This window comes from Thunnus albacares, chromosome 5 (genome assembly GCF_914725855.1).
Source record: "Thunnus albacares chromosome 5, fThuAlb1.1, whole genome shotgun sequence".
Taxonomy (NCBI): domain Eukaryota; kingdom Metazoa; phylum Chordata; class Actinopteri; order Scombriformes; family Scombridae; genus Thunnus; species Thunnus albacares.
The window spans coordinates 21,135,849-21,151,268 of NC_058110.1; the positions used below are offsets into that span (position 1 = coordinate 21,135,849).

The 15,420-nt window shown below is 40.7% G+C and overlaps 1 protein-coding gene across 1 annotated transcript in view; it reads left to right on the forward strand.

Annotated features, from left to right (window-relative positions):
* The window catches only part of b4galt5 (UDP-Gal:betaGlcNAc beta 1,4- galactosyltransferase, polypeptide 5), a 32,486-nt gene extending 20,846 nt beyond the window's left edge, over positions 1–11,640 (forward strand). Inside the window, exons 2-9 of the mRNA XM_044352183.1 lie at positions 2,408–2,527; positions 2,859–2,972; positions 3,447–3,574; positions 5,103–5,219; positions 5,421–5,608; positions 5,702–5,824; positions 6,312–6,413; positions 7,185–11,640. Of these exons, the coding sequence (XP_044208118.1) occupies positions 2,408–2,527; positions 2,859–2,972; positions 3,447–3,574; positions 5,103–5,219; positions 5,421–5,608; positions 5,702–5,824; positions 6,312–6,413; positions 7,185–7,332 (1,040 nt within the window). The 3' untranslated portion in view covers positions 7,333–11,640. The remainder of the gene's footprint in view (positions 1–2,407; positions 2,528–2,858; positions 2,973–3,446; positions 3,575–5,102; positions 5,220–5,420; positions 5,609–5,701; positions 5,825–6,311; positions 6,414–7,184) is intronic.
* The last annotated feature ends 3,780 nt before the right edge of the window (positions 11,641–15,420 follow it).

Genomic DNA, 15,420 nt, shown 5'->3' on the forward strand with positions numbered 1-15,420 from the left:
CGACCTTTTGAAGCTTTTTTTTCCCCCAGTTTCGAAATATGACATGATATTCATCCTGTAGTAGTCAGATATCCTGGAAGTAATTCCAGAAGTTGTGGACAAACCATCATGACATCAGACAATAGAGGAAAAGATTAAGTTATGAGTCACTGTTCTGGTAAGTCAGGGCTACACATTCACATACTCTGTTGAGCGGGAGAGTTAACAGTTAGACCACATCCCCTCACTTTGTTCCACTTTATTGCTGTGTTTGCCAGTTGTCCTCTGTTGTGGTGTTATTTTGCTCAACCCACACTACGCGACTGGAGAGGAACTAGCTTCTCTAGTGAAGCTCATGTAAATCATGTAAATCCACTGAACAGTAATGATAAGAGATTTCCAACATGATATGAGGATTAGTCAGGTCTCATTCTTGACTGAAGGTCGATGGTGGTGGTCATTGTTTGAGATGTGCATCATGTCACGTTTCTGTGAAAGGTTACTGTGGTAACTGACACTGACACTGAAATGCAGACAGAAATTTCAAATGCTCCCTCTCCACCCGACTGCTGCCTGTTCTCTATGTCACTCTCACCCTCTTCGTGCCCTCTCGTTGTTTTTTCCCATGACAAATGAATGCATCAAAAATCATAATCGATGACCTACAGCGAGGTAGATGGCAGAAATTTGTACAGCGTAATAAGGAAAAACATTGCAACTATCATGCGTAGAAGGCAGGAACCAATCAATCATTTCAAATTCATCATCTCTGTCTCTTTCTCCTTCCTAAATGAGTTGTATCTCTATCCCTGCTCCTCCCCCATCATCACAGATTAACATTCCAATTGTTGGCATCTTTGGAATGAAAGCCTCTGGATGTGTTTTTGGGAAATCCCCTGTCATTAAGTCACCTAGGCAGATAATCAGTTTAGGCCAGATCAGGTAGAAGAGTGTGCTTAGACTAGAACAGGCATTAACCTGCCAGTGCTCCAAGTTTATCTTTCCCCAACATACAGATTGTTCTAAGTGGTTTCCAGACCTGCCAACCTGTACGCATTTTGCGTAGCAGGTATGCATTTTGACATCAAAGTGCGCTGGTACGATTTGTCACTCTAAACTACGCAAAAAGCTGGTGACGCCTGTGAGTTCAATTCATACATCCATGATTCAATTGTGCATGGATGTATGGCAGCTTGTAGCCTGCAGATGGGAAAAAAGTGAGTTCATGTGCCACAGAAATAACGTTACCTAGAAAGTTACCAGGAGGCATGTGTGTGCGCACATGTGTGTAAAAGGCAGAATGGGCCTGTGGCCTGCTCTGTGTGTGTGTGTGTGTGTGTGTGTGTGTGTGTGTGTGTGTGTGTGTGTGTGTGTGTGTGTGTGTGTGTGTGTGTGTGTGTTGGCACTGTAGTCTATAACTTTGCCTACTCCAGGAAAATTTCAAGGAAACACCCCCTCACTGCAAATTAAGTACAATATGTAAGGAGGGATGTGATTACTTCTACAGTTTTAACAGTCATGTTCATATTCAGCCTGTATTGTCATTAGGTCATCATACCATCAAGTTATAGCCCACCTATAATGAGAACTGTTGTATTAACCAGCTCTAAAATATTTATTTCATTGTAGCCACAAAATAGCCTGTTCAGGCTGGTATGGGTTTTACAGCTACATTGTTATCATCTTTTCAAATGACCTGAAAATCATATTTTCAAAGATCAAATTGGCTTAAAGTTATTATTATAAAGATTATTGCGGAGGTGTAAACAATAGAAACTATATAAATGCAGCAGTAGTGGTAGGTTAGTGTGTAGTCTGAGTGAAATTGTGTTCAGTGGTAAGCTGTGTTTAAGCAGGTGAAAGAAAAATGGACAGACAGGCATAAATGACCAACTAACAGTAGTGGCATCTGCACATTTTTTTGTAAACAATCTGTTATTGGTATCAAGAATTTTCATATCAGTGTATCCCTTACATTTTTGTCTGCTCGCTGCATGTGTGCAAATGATGTACACATGTTATGTGTATGTTTGCAAATTACTTACAGTAATTCATTGTGCGAACAGCATTGATTTGCATCTGACGCATCTAGGTCAAGGAAGCTGTGCTCAAAAAATTCGTTGGCAGGTATGGGTTTCCCACTGAGGAGGAGAAATGGAAGGAGGAAATGTTTGTCATGAGTTAAAAAATGGCGAAAAGCATAGACATCTAATTGCATCTGTTTTTATGAGAGTAATAGTTTGCATTTACGCACTATTGTGGGTTATTACCCCTGAGGAATGTATCGTTAAGTCGCTGTATTGTGTTAAGATGTTGACCCTCCCTGTTTTTAATGCCTCTTTTCAATCTGCTGGGTAGAAACACTTTTACAATGGGAACAGGAATAAAATGACTTAACTTTCTTTCCTTTTTTTTTCTCTGTTCCCAGTGAATGAGTACGTGTTCATGGTCCAAGCCAGAGGGATTCAGATCAGAGAGAATGTGAAGAACATTGGGGCTCAGGTTCTGGAGCAGGTGGTGAGAGGGGCTTACAGCGTCAATGGTACAGGTAAAAAACATACATATTGTTATATACCAAGGTGTATCAGGAATACGTAGCTCACACGTTGTCTATTATGCAATTACATGGGCACAAATGCAGTTTCCACCCTGGTTAGGTAAAGGAAGTTTAAAAAAAAAATATATATATATATATTGTAGTTGAGTCTGTCCTAGTTTTACTGTTAGTTACTCATACATAAAGACATAATCTTATTTACCAGTGAAAGATTTGAGATGAAAAGATAAAAAGCATTGATATAAAACAATAGAGCACACAGCTAGACTTTATGCAGATAAAGGCTGGATTAAGCTAATGCTGCTGATGTGTGTGACTCCAGATTACGCCTATGACTTCAACATGAGCGAGAGCGATGCTCCTCCCACTACATACCTCCCAGAGGGCTTCACCTACCTCCCCTCACAGGTTTGCCCTGAGAGGCTGCCCTCGATGAGTAAGTACATTGTTAAGGTTTCAGTTTAAAGTTTGGTTTTAATGCTTTGATTTGATCCTGGCTGATGATTCTGTGATATATGAGAAACTTCCTCAGTTGACCTAAAAAACAGTTGTCCTTCAGGTTCTCTTGGCCTTGTAAAATATTTACTCAAGTTGTTTTTTTTATTGGATTTACTTCTATTAATGAATGATGAATGCACATATGTTGTTGTGACACAGAATAGCTTTGCCCAGCAATTGATGCCCCAGATTGCTCAACTGTCACAGGCATTGGCACGTTTCCCCCCTCCTTCTTTCTTATCTAACCTGTTTCAATTACCATTAATGTTTTCCTTATCTTATTCCTTAGAGCTTTATTTCCTCATTCTTCTCTTGACCGTTTCATCTCATTCACTCCCTCTTTCTTTCTCACTGCCATGTCTCCTTCTGCCTCATTAATCTCTGCATCTTCTTTTTTCTTCCCTGCACACAGAGGGCAGGTTGCAGGTGAATATGAGTGAGGTATCTTTGGAGGAAGTGGAGAGATCCCTGCTGCAGGGAGAGCCTGTCATGGCCACAGGGGGCTTCTGGAAGCCCAAAGACTGTTTACCTCGCTGGAAGGTAAGTGTGAATGTGATATTGTTAAAAGGGTTATTCGCTGAAAAGCACTGTCAAATATACAGACGAGTGAGTGAAGAAATATAACAAATGCTCCTGCCAGTCCATTCCAATTGTTTTTGTATGATTTGCCGCAGTTTAGAGATACAAGCTGTGGTGTAAATAACACTAAAACAAAGTCACAGCAATGTCTTTTTCCAAATAAATGTCATGATTACTTATGCTGATGTGCAGACCTTGTTGTGAACAGTTTGAATAAAAGCTACTTTCTTCCAAAGTACACTCAACAACTGTCTAACTTCATTAAGTAAGAATACAAAACAAAAATCTGAATTATTATGAGTAGCCATATCATTCTCTTTAGAAACAGATATTACTGTTGAAAAAATTAAATGTATTTTTATTGCTTTAAGCTCCACAAACTAGTAAGCTACAGTTAATGTCTCCAAACCCGAGCACATAAGGTGAAGGGGAAATGTAAGTGCTGTTGAGTGAGATGTCCCTTTCGTGTGAGCTAGAAAAGTAATGACAGGGAGTGTTCAGTACTGACAGTTCACAGTCTGGTGACAAACTGCACATAACACAATAACTGGCATGTCTGACACATGTGTACAAAATGTTTCATACACACCACTCACCTGCTTTCTGTCATTCATTCTGCAAATCAGGATAATGTGGTTGTTCTGTCTGACATTCACGTGCAAAAAATGTACATATATACTCAAATGTCAAAAGTACAAAGTACAAGAAGCAGGCAAAACATGAATTCTGCCCTTTCAGTGTACTTTGCAATACTGTTTCATTCCTGAACCACACTCCTCTGGCATGTGCTCTTTTTTTTTTATCACTCTTTTTTTGTCCAACAGAGCGATCTTGCCTGCCATCTGCCTGTCTGTCTCTCGCGTTCATTTGCCTTGAGGGACTGTGTATGTTCTCACAACCAAATCTCTATTTCTCGCTCTCATTAGCCAGCAGTCTTTCTCTCATCTACCACAGTAGTCTCTCACTTTTTGTTTTGCATTTCCCATGCTTTTTGTTCCTCCCTGTGTTTGCCTTTTTTATTGCACTTCAAAAGAAACTCAAAAACGGACTTGGGAAAAAGAAAAGAAAAAAAAAACGACACACCTTTCACAGACATTTAGTATCTCAATGCTTTTATGATCGATGCGTGTCAGATCTCATTGTGGAAATAGAAGTCAGGCATGTCAAGTCAAGATGTCAAGTCTTGATAATTAACGGTTTTTGGTGCTGTTTTCACCCACACTTTCCCATTTACCTACTGCTGAGAGATCATGACTCTCAGAAACATATACACTTTGTACAAATAGTTCTGTTTACTTAGTTGCACAGATCAGACTGCTCTGTGACTCTGTCCCTGTTCAGTTACAGTATATATACAGTATCAGTCAAAAGTTTGGACACACCTTCCCATTCCCTTCAATGAGAAAGTGTTTCCAAATGTTTGACTGTTATGTTTGTACATGTATGTCATTTCATGTCTGACATATTCTACTCCATTTTGTGTCCCCAGGTGGCAATCCTAGTCCCGTTCAGGAACCGACATGAACACTTACCCATCCTCCTCAGACACCTGGTGCCAGTACTGCAGAAACAGAGACTCCAGTTTGCCTTTTATGTTGTAGAGCAGGTATGCCCACACGCATTCCCAGTTCACCCATGCAACACTTGCAGGAAGTGAGTCACCTTCTCAGGTCATAATAATGTTCATTGAAACAGTTGAACATGAAAAGCTATTGCATAACAAGTCATAAAAAAGAAATTGTCATAACATGAAAGTCTTTTTTTCTTTTCTCCCACTGCTTCCGTCCCTTGTAATCCTTCTGTCTAGGGGGGCACGGAGCCATTTAACCGAGCCATGTTGTTCAACGTGGGCTACAAGGAGGCTATGAAGGACCTGGATTGGGACTGTCTGGTCTTCCACGATGTGGACCACCTCATGGAGAACGACAGGAATTACTATGGCTGCACAGACATGCCCCGACATTTTGCGGTGAAGCTCGACAAGTACTCCTATATGTGAGTCCTGTTTCTGTCTCTATGGGGATATACAGTACAGTAAATGTATTCCTTACTTAATATGAATTTAATATGTGTAATTGTCCCTCCAAGGCTTCCATATAATGAGTTCTTCGGTGGTGTCAGTGGCCTGACGGTGAAGCAGTTCAAGAAGATTAATGGATTTCCTAATGCATTCTGGGGCTGGGGGGGAGAGGACGATGACCTCTGGAACAGGTGAAGAGAAAGCACACACACACACACACACACACACACACACAAACATTGGCCTATCTGACAGAGCTGCAGCACGAGAGATGGGTTAGGCCAGTTGGCATATAGCAGGCTTTTGTAATTTTTTTCCCCCTCCATTTGCCTTTGTGACACAGCATTGTTGTTCCTTCCCCCACCTACACAGCTCACAGGCAGCTGTACACACTCAGGGCTCTCAATACACACTGCCAATTCTTACTGTTCTTTCTGATTGAGTTGTGTATTTATATCTGTCTGTAATGACCCCATTTTTGTGCATTTACTGCAAAACCTTTTTGTCTCTCCTCTCGTATTTCTATATGTCTATATGTATGACAGTATGTAATCAGATAATGTGTCCCACAGAGTAATTATTATGCTTTCTAGGAGTATATGACAGTCCACATTGCAATGCTTGCTCTGCCTGACTGTGCATATGATGGATCATTGAACATTTAATATGTTTGTGTAGGGTGCGGTTTGCCAATTATACAGTAAGTAGACCACACAGAGAGCAGGGACGCTACATGTCAATTCCCCATCATCATCGTGGAGAAGTCCAGTTCCTGGGAAGGTTAGTCTCTATGTATGCACAGCTCATTCACACACACACACACACTTTGGTTAAAAGTGGAACCTGATAATTGGCATGAGCTTAAGCTCATGTGATGTAAGCCAGTCACATGAAAAGCCAGAGCAGTGACTTTCAGAGAATTTCAACTCTTTTAAAGACTTTGCATGTGATATGCTTGTATGCTTCAGGGCTGAATTCCAATCATGCTCTCTCTGCTCAAAATCTAAGTTACTTAAAACAGCCCAAGGAATAAATGTTTCTTTCATTGATTAAAGGTGCAGTGTGTAGGATTTAGTGGCATCTAGTGGTGAGATTGCAGATTGCACAATCTGAATCAGAGTTAATTGTAACATTTTGTTCGCCTAAAAAAGTGGTGTTCAGCATATAGTTGTACTAAAAGACCCTTTAAAAAGTCAGATGTTCGGTTTTTCTGGTAAGTCCATTTTGTTTTAATTTAATGATAATAAACCTGTTTTTCACAAACAAAAATTAGCATTAGCCATAGACTGTAAATGCACCATTCTTACCAAGCTAGCAGCTAGCATCAGGATTGGCTGCACCCTCTCGTCCAAATATGGTCACTTCTGGCTCCAAAAATAGCGACGGTCAAAATGCCAAACTCGACATCCATTATCCTTTTTTTTTTTTTTTTTTTTTTACAGTTTATGAGTGCAACACTGTTGCACTGCATTGTCTTCTTCAGTGTTGTATTTGCTTCTTTCTCTTCTTTTCTCTTCAAAAGATTTATTGATCAATTATTTGTTCTTGCAGGTATAGTCTTCTACGCCACTCAAAGGAGAGACAGAAAGTGGATGGTCTCAACAACCTAAACTACTCCCCCCTAGTGTCCAGGAGGCCTCTCTACACCAACATCACAGTCAGCTTGAGCAGAATGCTTGCACCCGTAGCTGACTACTGACGTAGGAACAGCTGGACTGCAAACCATCTGGGAATCAAAGTCCTCTTGGACATCAGCCATATCTCACCAGTTGCAGCACTGCTTAGGACTTTTTAGTTGATTGATTCTTTGCTTTGTTTCTTTTGTTTGTATGCAAAAAATGGAGACTCAAATAAGTATGTTGGATAAATCATATAAGAAAATAGGGATAAATGCTGCACTTGTTTGTGCCACAATCCATCACTTTTCTCATCTGGGCTTATCTAGTCTTCAGTCTCCACATGCCTTTTGCACCATTTTGGCCTTCAGCATCCATCCATTCATTAATTTCCTTATTCAGTTAATGATAATAAGCCTGTTTTGATTAGTTCAGCCCTTTGCTATTGTGCTTGTTTATTAAAATAGGCCATGATACACAGGTACATTTGAGTGCATGCACGCGCCACACATGCACGCACACAACCGTTCTGACTTACATGTGCTGACATGGGCCCTGAGGCTTTGATTTTTACTCTCTTACTTCTTATTTTCACAAATGCAGTAAACCTGTGAATTGCATGCACATACACAACCACACTGCAACTTTAACAGAGTAGACGCTTGCAGCTGGTTCTGCAGAAGGTATGCCAAATCTACAAGTGAAGAGAGTGAGAGAAAATGATATAAAGAGTGAGTGTTTTCAATCATCAATATGTGAAATAGTTTATCCTGAGTTTAAAGAATATTAATACCTTAATCATCAATTATATTTTGTCCTGTGAACATACCATTTAAAGACTGTGATGTTTGTGTTTGCATAGTTGCATTGGATGTCCCGGCTGCCTGAAAGGGGCTGTGTTGGAGAGCAATGCTCATCCCGTTAGCAATAAGCTGTAATATCAGACACCTGAACTTAGACCTGACTTCCTCACTATACAGATGCAATAGCACAGGTGCTAGCATACTCTTATTGGACTACCGAGAAGGAGTGACTGCGTATGCAAACTTCACATTCAACACACCTTTGCCTAAGCAAACATGCCACCCTTTTCAGAACCTGTATGTGTCTGTGTGCGTGTCTGTGTGTATATAAGTGAGGGAGAGCTATGCAAATGGCCTGTATGTATCCTGTTGTCAGTCCAAGGTCTCCAGGGTGACCTCTGGGAGACTTCACCCCTGAAACTGTGACAGACTGACTGGAGACCTCACTCTGCGTGCAATGTGTTTAAGTCCAGGCCAGGGAGAGATAAACAGATTCCGTTTTATTTTTAGATCCCACATCCTTGATGTTTACTCACCTTCATTTTTATGGAAGAGCATTGAAGGTAGAGAATACTTGATTGCTGTCACTGTCACTGGTGTTTACAGAAGCTTTTGCTTTGTTATTTTTCAGATTGTCTAGTGTTTGTAATACTGTTAGCCAGCCCTCCTCCGCTGTGAGTGCTGTGAAAACTGTATCTCTTCAACAACGTATCTAATGCCTGCCTTTATTTTTTTAACAAACTTCTTTATCTAGACTTGGATAGGGAAAAGGTCTGAATGCTCATCCAAGACGTCAGCTGATAAACCACTGATTAGCTTTGTTGACTTGTGGCCAGGCTTTTGCCAGTGAGGGTTTTTTTTGTGTGTGTGTAAATCAGACTTTGTCTCAGAGAGTTTTTGAACTCTGTGCATTGACACAGCACTCTGGCAGTACACAACGGCTGCTCAAATGTCCCTCTCTGATTTGTGTATTTTACAGTGTTTTATTTCAAGTACAATATCCCAATACTGTAAATGTAGGTCCTTTTTTTTAAAAAAAAAAAAAAAACATACAGACATTCTCTCCTCACTGTCTGTCCTCTAGTCATGCAGCTACTTCATTTCACATAAATCGCCTTGTATGCATTTCTTAAGATGTATCTTTTGGGGAAAATGTGGGTGGTTGACTAACTGATGTGTTCCCACAATGAAATAAGAAGTAAAGAGGCTGGACCTCGTTTTATTTATTTGATCTTTTATGGATTATTTTCTGTAATTGTTCGGTTTTTATGTTTCTTTTGCGGTTGATGTGATGATTTAGTAGGTGACATATGACGGACTGTGTTAGATGCACTGAAACTCGTAGTTATGTGTATTTGTGTGGGATCTTGAGGTTCAGGTCTGTGTAAACAGGGAGCTGATTCATTTCATTCAGATGGAGAGTTTTCCACTTCAGGGATGACATGAATAGCTAGTCTGGTGAAATGAAACAGAACCCCGTAGCCTGATGTGTATTAATCTGCTTAACAGACACGTTGGAGGAGGCCATTTTGTGTGACAACCACAGGAAGAGCAAGACACCTAATCAGAAAATGCTAGTAGTCAATGTCTTTCACTGAGCATCTCCTTGGTACTAATTGATAATCAATGGTGCTGACCTTTCAGAGTTCCCTTTCAGGGAGTCTCTCTCTACGTGCTTACTGGAACCAATCTTAACAACAGAAAGGCCACTATCGATGGACAAAACATCCCTGCGATTTTTTTTATGGCTCTAGCGTTTAATTGCAAGCTGCATCCTGTATAAGTGGCTGTGTTTTTTGATCCATACATTTGTAAACCTGTTGCCTTCTCATCATGCCAGGTGAAGCTAATCAGTGCATTTGTTGTTCTGGTTCATTGCCACAAGCAGAAGCACGTGTTTACCTCCTAGCCAATCACTCAGGAGGTGCTCAGTGGAGGTCATGGACAGTAGCAGCGTTTGCGTTAAGTTTTCTTTTCCACGTGTGTTTGAGTGAAATGGCTAAACCTTTCAGAGGTTTAACTGTCCTCCATTTGAGATTTGAGGTTTTTTTGTTTTTCATTTTGTTTTCCAGCACTGATAAGAAAATGATTTATAGTGATCTCGGTTGTGAACAACTTGCAGGTTCTTTTCTAGTTCTTAACACGTACATGATACACTGTATATTATCTTTTTTTTGTCATTTTGTCAATTCATCATTTCATTTTTTTTTCATTGCTTTAAATTAAAAGCTAGATGGACATATAGCAAAAGCCAAATTGTTTTAGGATGAGTGTTCAGACTCAACATAGAGGGGCTTCTCAATATAAAGAGGATGACGTAGATATTCTTAGAGTCAGTATTAGGCTCTATACTCCACAATGTAGAATGAGCAGCTTCATCAGCCAACTCCATATTCAACAAGATGGGTTTTGTTCTGTTATTACTAGACAGCTTTGTCCACTAGATAACTTAGTAACAGGGGCAAATCAGTCAGCACTCTCTTGCTTTTATCTAAAACTGAAAATAGATGTTAGGTTTGTGATAAGAGCATGCTGGCTGGTCTTGTTCCTGTTACATATACTGTAAATGGTCTCTATCCAGACCAAGACCAAACCTGCTGCTCATCGTACCATTATCTCATCCGTTCTGATCCATTCTGTGCCGGTTTAAATGAAGGGACCATTTATTGGGCATCTGACAAGACTGGCAGCCTTAAAGCTTCTTAATTTATTGCAGTGTTTTTCACTCAAGTTTTTATTTTTTTTATATGCAAAATATTTAAATGGACAAAAGTGCATACCAATATTATGATCATTGTAAATATTGTTGTGTGTAGTGTTTTAGAAATTCTATAAGGTCTTGAATCACTACAGATGCTAGCATAAAGAACAAGGCTTTGGAGGGGTTTGGCTGGGGATTTACCTGGTGCCATTTAAGTGCTAGTGAAGCTTATACAGCGACATCAATGTTTTTACATCACAGCCTTTTTTTAAAATTAAAAATATCCTTATCCCATAAAATTTTAGATTCCTCTCACAATCCTAGAGGCTGCATTCCTGAGGCCTTCCTGTGCTTAATATGCTGTAGCAGTAGAGGAGACATATGATGGCAGACATAAGCATCGATCTTCAAATGAAGTTCAATGTCTTTGTTTCTGTTCGTGATGTCTCTCTGATGGTGACAGCAGTTGGGGTAAGGTGTAGGTCAGTGGAAAGCACTGTAGGATAGCGATGTGTCAGCCAAAAACACCATATGCTTATAATGCAATGAAACACAGGCACCCAAACCAGCGACACAATCCACTCCAAAATCTACACAGATTCATTTCTTTTGTATGAAAGCTAACTATTAAAAAAAAAAAAAAGAAAAAGGATACAGATTAATAAATTTAAGATATATCTTCTCTGATTGTAAGGAGTGACGTTCTCCTTGAATTGAAGCCATTTGAAGCCACTTGTCAAAACTTGATGTCAGCCTTATGTGGATCTGTTTGTGTATCGGCATATTATCTTTTGATTATTGAAATTTGTATGATGGAGATTTTCTTTTATACCATCATTGTTATTGTCAAAGTACACCAATAAAATGAAACTTGTAAAGATACAGTATCTCTTTGTCTCTGTGTCCATGTTTGCTGACTGGAGCTGTGGGCTGTGCCCAAGCATTTCCTCACAGTGTGGTCAGTGGCTCTGTTTTAAATGTGCAGAATAATCATGTGGTTATATTGCACGCTACTGCTACACTGAATGTTAACATGCACGCAGGCATGCTTCCTGTAAAGCAAACATTTAAAGTTCACTTCATTACTTTAGCAGAAAGCAGAACACAAACTCAAAAGTTCAAGCATGAGCTGCCAGTGAAAGAGCTCAAGTGGCTGTGTTGCACTGCAACGTCAGAGTCTGTTTGAGAGTCCTCTATAAATATCTACGTGAGGATCCTTAACAAAATTTTGTTGGAATCTGAAGACTAAATGCCTGCAGGAGCACTGAAGGGCTCTACACTTTAAGCAGGGTTATAGACAGCATCATGTCTCCTCTCAAACACTCGCCCAAACAAAGGATTATTGTCTCACATCAGGGCTGTGGCTCTTGTGATTAACATTTACTAACCAAAGCATCTTGGGACAAGATTCCTCTGTTTTTAGCACACTTTTAATAGTTTCTCTTCAGACTCATGTCATTCTGACTGCTCTGCTGACACTTTGCATGTGCTTGTGTATGCTTCACAATGTGCATTAGCATGTACACATCCGGATATTCAAACAAAGATGATGCTTGTTGGGATTGTCCAGCCTGTCACCCAGAGAGAAAAAAAAAAACAGAGCAGAATGAGATGCTTTGACGAGAGGTCACTTAAGATGCATTGAATCAGAGCAGCTCCAGCCCTGTGGCATTTAGCACATTAACTGCGCATCTCCGCTAGTTAACAGAAGTGACAGCTGATAATTTAATTATGCTCTCAGAAAAGAAAATGCTAAGTGGCAGGGAAGGGATATCTACATGGGAGTTTAAATGTATTCCACAGAATTTGTGCAGCGTATATGCCACTTCAAATAACGGCTTATTAATATGATGCATTTGTATATTTGAAAATATGCAAAAAATACTTTTCCATTCATCTGCACAGAGAATACTCATGCCTCTTTCCTGCTGTGTAACAGTAGCTGCAGTGTGAGAGGGAGATGCTTGGCAGAAGCACAGAGGCCTGGCTGGAGTAGCCACATCTTAATGGAGTCTGGGAAACACAAGGCTTTGGTATGCTAACGCCACTGTCGCTTAGCTGTCAGACACACACAGAGGGCAGCTCTTAAGATCTCAAGAGTCGTCTTGGCATGTGTATACAACACAAGCCAGCAAACACACACACATCCGTTATTAATTCATCCACATGCAGCCCCTCGAGTCTTGTGCCACTCAAAGGCTTTGATGTCATCTGTGGCGCCTTTGCCTTTGTACGCTGCTCGCGTGTCTGTTTCACTCCACTTCTCCCCACAGAGTGTCTTAAACTGGAATCTGCATCAGGAAATAGCTGAATAACTGAATTTGTGGCCTTCAGTGGTGCAGAAGGGCGTTGCTCTCTTCATCCACACTTCATCCACCACTCCGTGCTCCCGTAGTTGTGTGTGTGTGTGTGTGTGTGTGTATGTACGTGCCTCCTCTTGTAGCACTGCAAAGCAACCAGAGAGACGTGCCCTTTAGCTTTACGCAATTTTTAGCTTTGTGTGTACCTTCTATATGATATATGTACTGACATCATGCATTAAAGGGCTCGTACTCTCATATCTGGTTAAATCAGATGTTTGAGTAATAGAGAACAACAGTGCCTTACGGGATGCTGTGTGTGTGTGTGTGTGTGTGTGTGTGTATGTGTGTGTGTGTGCGTGCACATGTGGTGAGTATACATTGTCTCATGCATGTGCTAAAACAAGAACTGGAGGAAGAGAAGCCACAGTTCCCATGTGCGGATATGAATTTGTAACATTGCATGGTATTACATACAATTTGTCATGGTATCAGGTATGAGCATTACCCAGCATTACAGCACCACTCAACCTGCCCCCCGCCCCAACTATCTCTCTCTCTCTCTCTCTCTCTCTCTGATGTTATTTTCTCTCATCACCCTCCCCCTTCAGCTGTGTCTTCTCCAGGTCACCAATAGGACAGTCCTCTGTGTAGTGCTGCTTCCCAAGGGATGGCAGAGCATCCAGCTGCTGTCAGGCCCTGGGGTTTAAACTTACACTGCTGCTGCTGTAACAGCGTGCTGTTGGTGTTTTAGGAGGCTCATGCGTAGGCGAGTATTTTCTCCAGCTTCAAGAGCCTTATTGTGACTCCAGCCTGCTTTCCTGTCAGGGATACAAGGCATGCAGCTGAGGGACGAGAAAGTTGTAAACACATCTGTTTCCGCTTTCCATGTTCTTCTTCCTCCTTGAGACTGCTGCACTCTCTGCCGCAGTGTCCATTTCCTGCCCTGACCTTGTCACATCCCTGTCTATCAGCTTGAACATTCGTCTTCAGCAAACCAGGCTCATCCTCTTCAGCGAGCTTCCTCCTCACACCGACTGTCACAGCCATACTCATCCATTGTCTCTGCTCATTTGTTCTCTCTGATGCCATCTCACTATACTATCTTTTAAAATGTCTCATTACATCCATCCTACTTTTTTTGTCCTGTGTCATGATCATCTCACTATCATTCATCTCCTCCTCGTCCATCAGCCAGCTGTCTTCTCATGCAGCATGTACATATTTGCCTTTGCCTGTGACCTCCACCCTCTCCATCCGCTCTATATTGCCCCTCCAGCGGTTTTATTTTTATGTCCAGCCTCTGGTTTTCATTATGCCGGGATTGCTTCATCCTGTTCTGGTTACAGAGAGATGTTGTCTTTGAAAAAACTATGTGCTGATGCTGTACAGAGGACCGGCTGACGTTGCATTAGTGGTGCAAAGTCAACTAATTTTTACAGCTCATTTCACTCAGCTTCATTCATTATCATTGAGTCTCACCTGACCTCTGACTCTACAAACACTTTAATATCCTCCACACTTTCACCTAATGACCTCACTTTATCATCTGACCACACCGTGTGACCACAGTCCTGTGAGTTGGTTTGTTTTGCAAACTAAGTAAATGCTCTCATGCTGTTTGAATCACATTTTTATCAAATGAGCACAGTTTACTCAATGTACCAATTTGGTGCAAAGTTAGGCATTTTGAACAAAAATGATTCTCTGTATCAAAACTGCTTACTCTGTGTGGTCACATCTCACATTCCTCCAGCCAATAGGCAGTGCAGCATATATTAATGATACATTTCTCTTCCCCATTACATGCTGACAGCTATTTAATCTGTGAGAGCTGTTGCTGTCTTAAACCGTGTGCTGAAACCTGCAGACAGTGCAACCTGACTACAGGCATAGTCATAATTCAAACCATCCCAATTCTGTTATAACAGATATTGAGGGCAATAAATGTGATGAAGCTTTTTAAAAACTGCTTTCAATAGTTAATTATTCTCAGGTTGACTTTGTGACTTCTCATTTGTCAATTGTGCATCAACATGGGGATCGTAGTGGGTGTGTTTTTTAGCATCAGCTACTTATTGTCAGGCTTGTCCAGCAAAGAGTTTTACCTTCTTCAAAAACTCTTTTCAAGTCATTGCAGTTTTTTCTTTGTCATTTTGATTAATCATTAATTGAGTCTTGTGATGTTTTTCTTTTATTCGCTGTTTCCACAGCCTGTCAATGAAGGACAGAAACAGTCTGAAAAATGTTAAGATCTATTCAAAGATTACTGGAGTGAAACAAAGGAATCTGAGTTCTTTTTGTGACCAACAAAGGACACTGATGAGCATATTGTACCTACCTGACACATCTTAGTGAGTGAATATT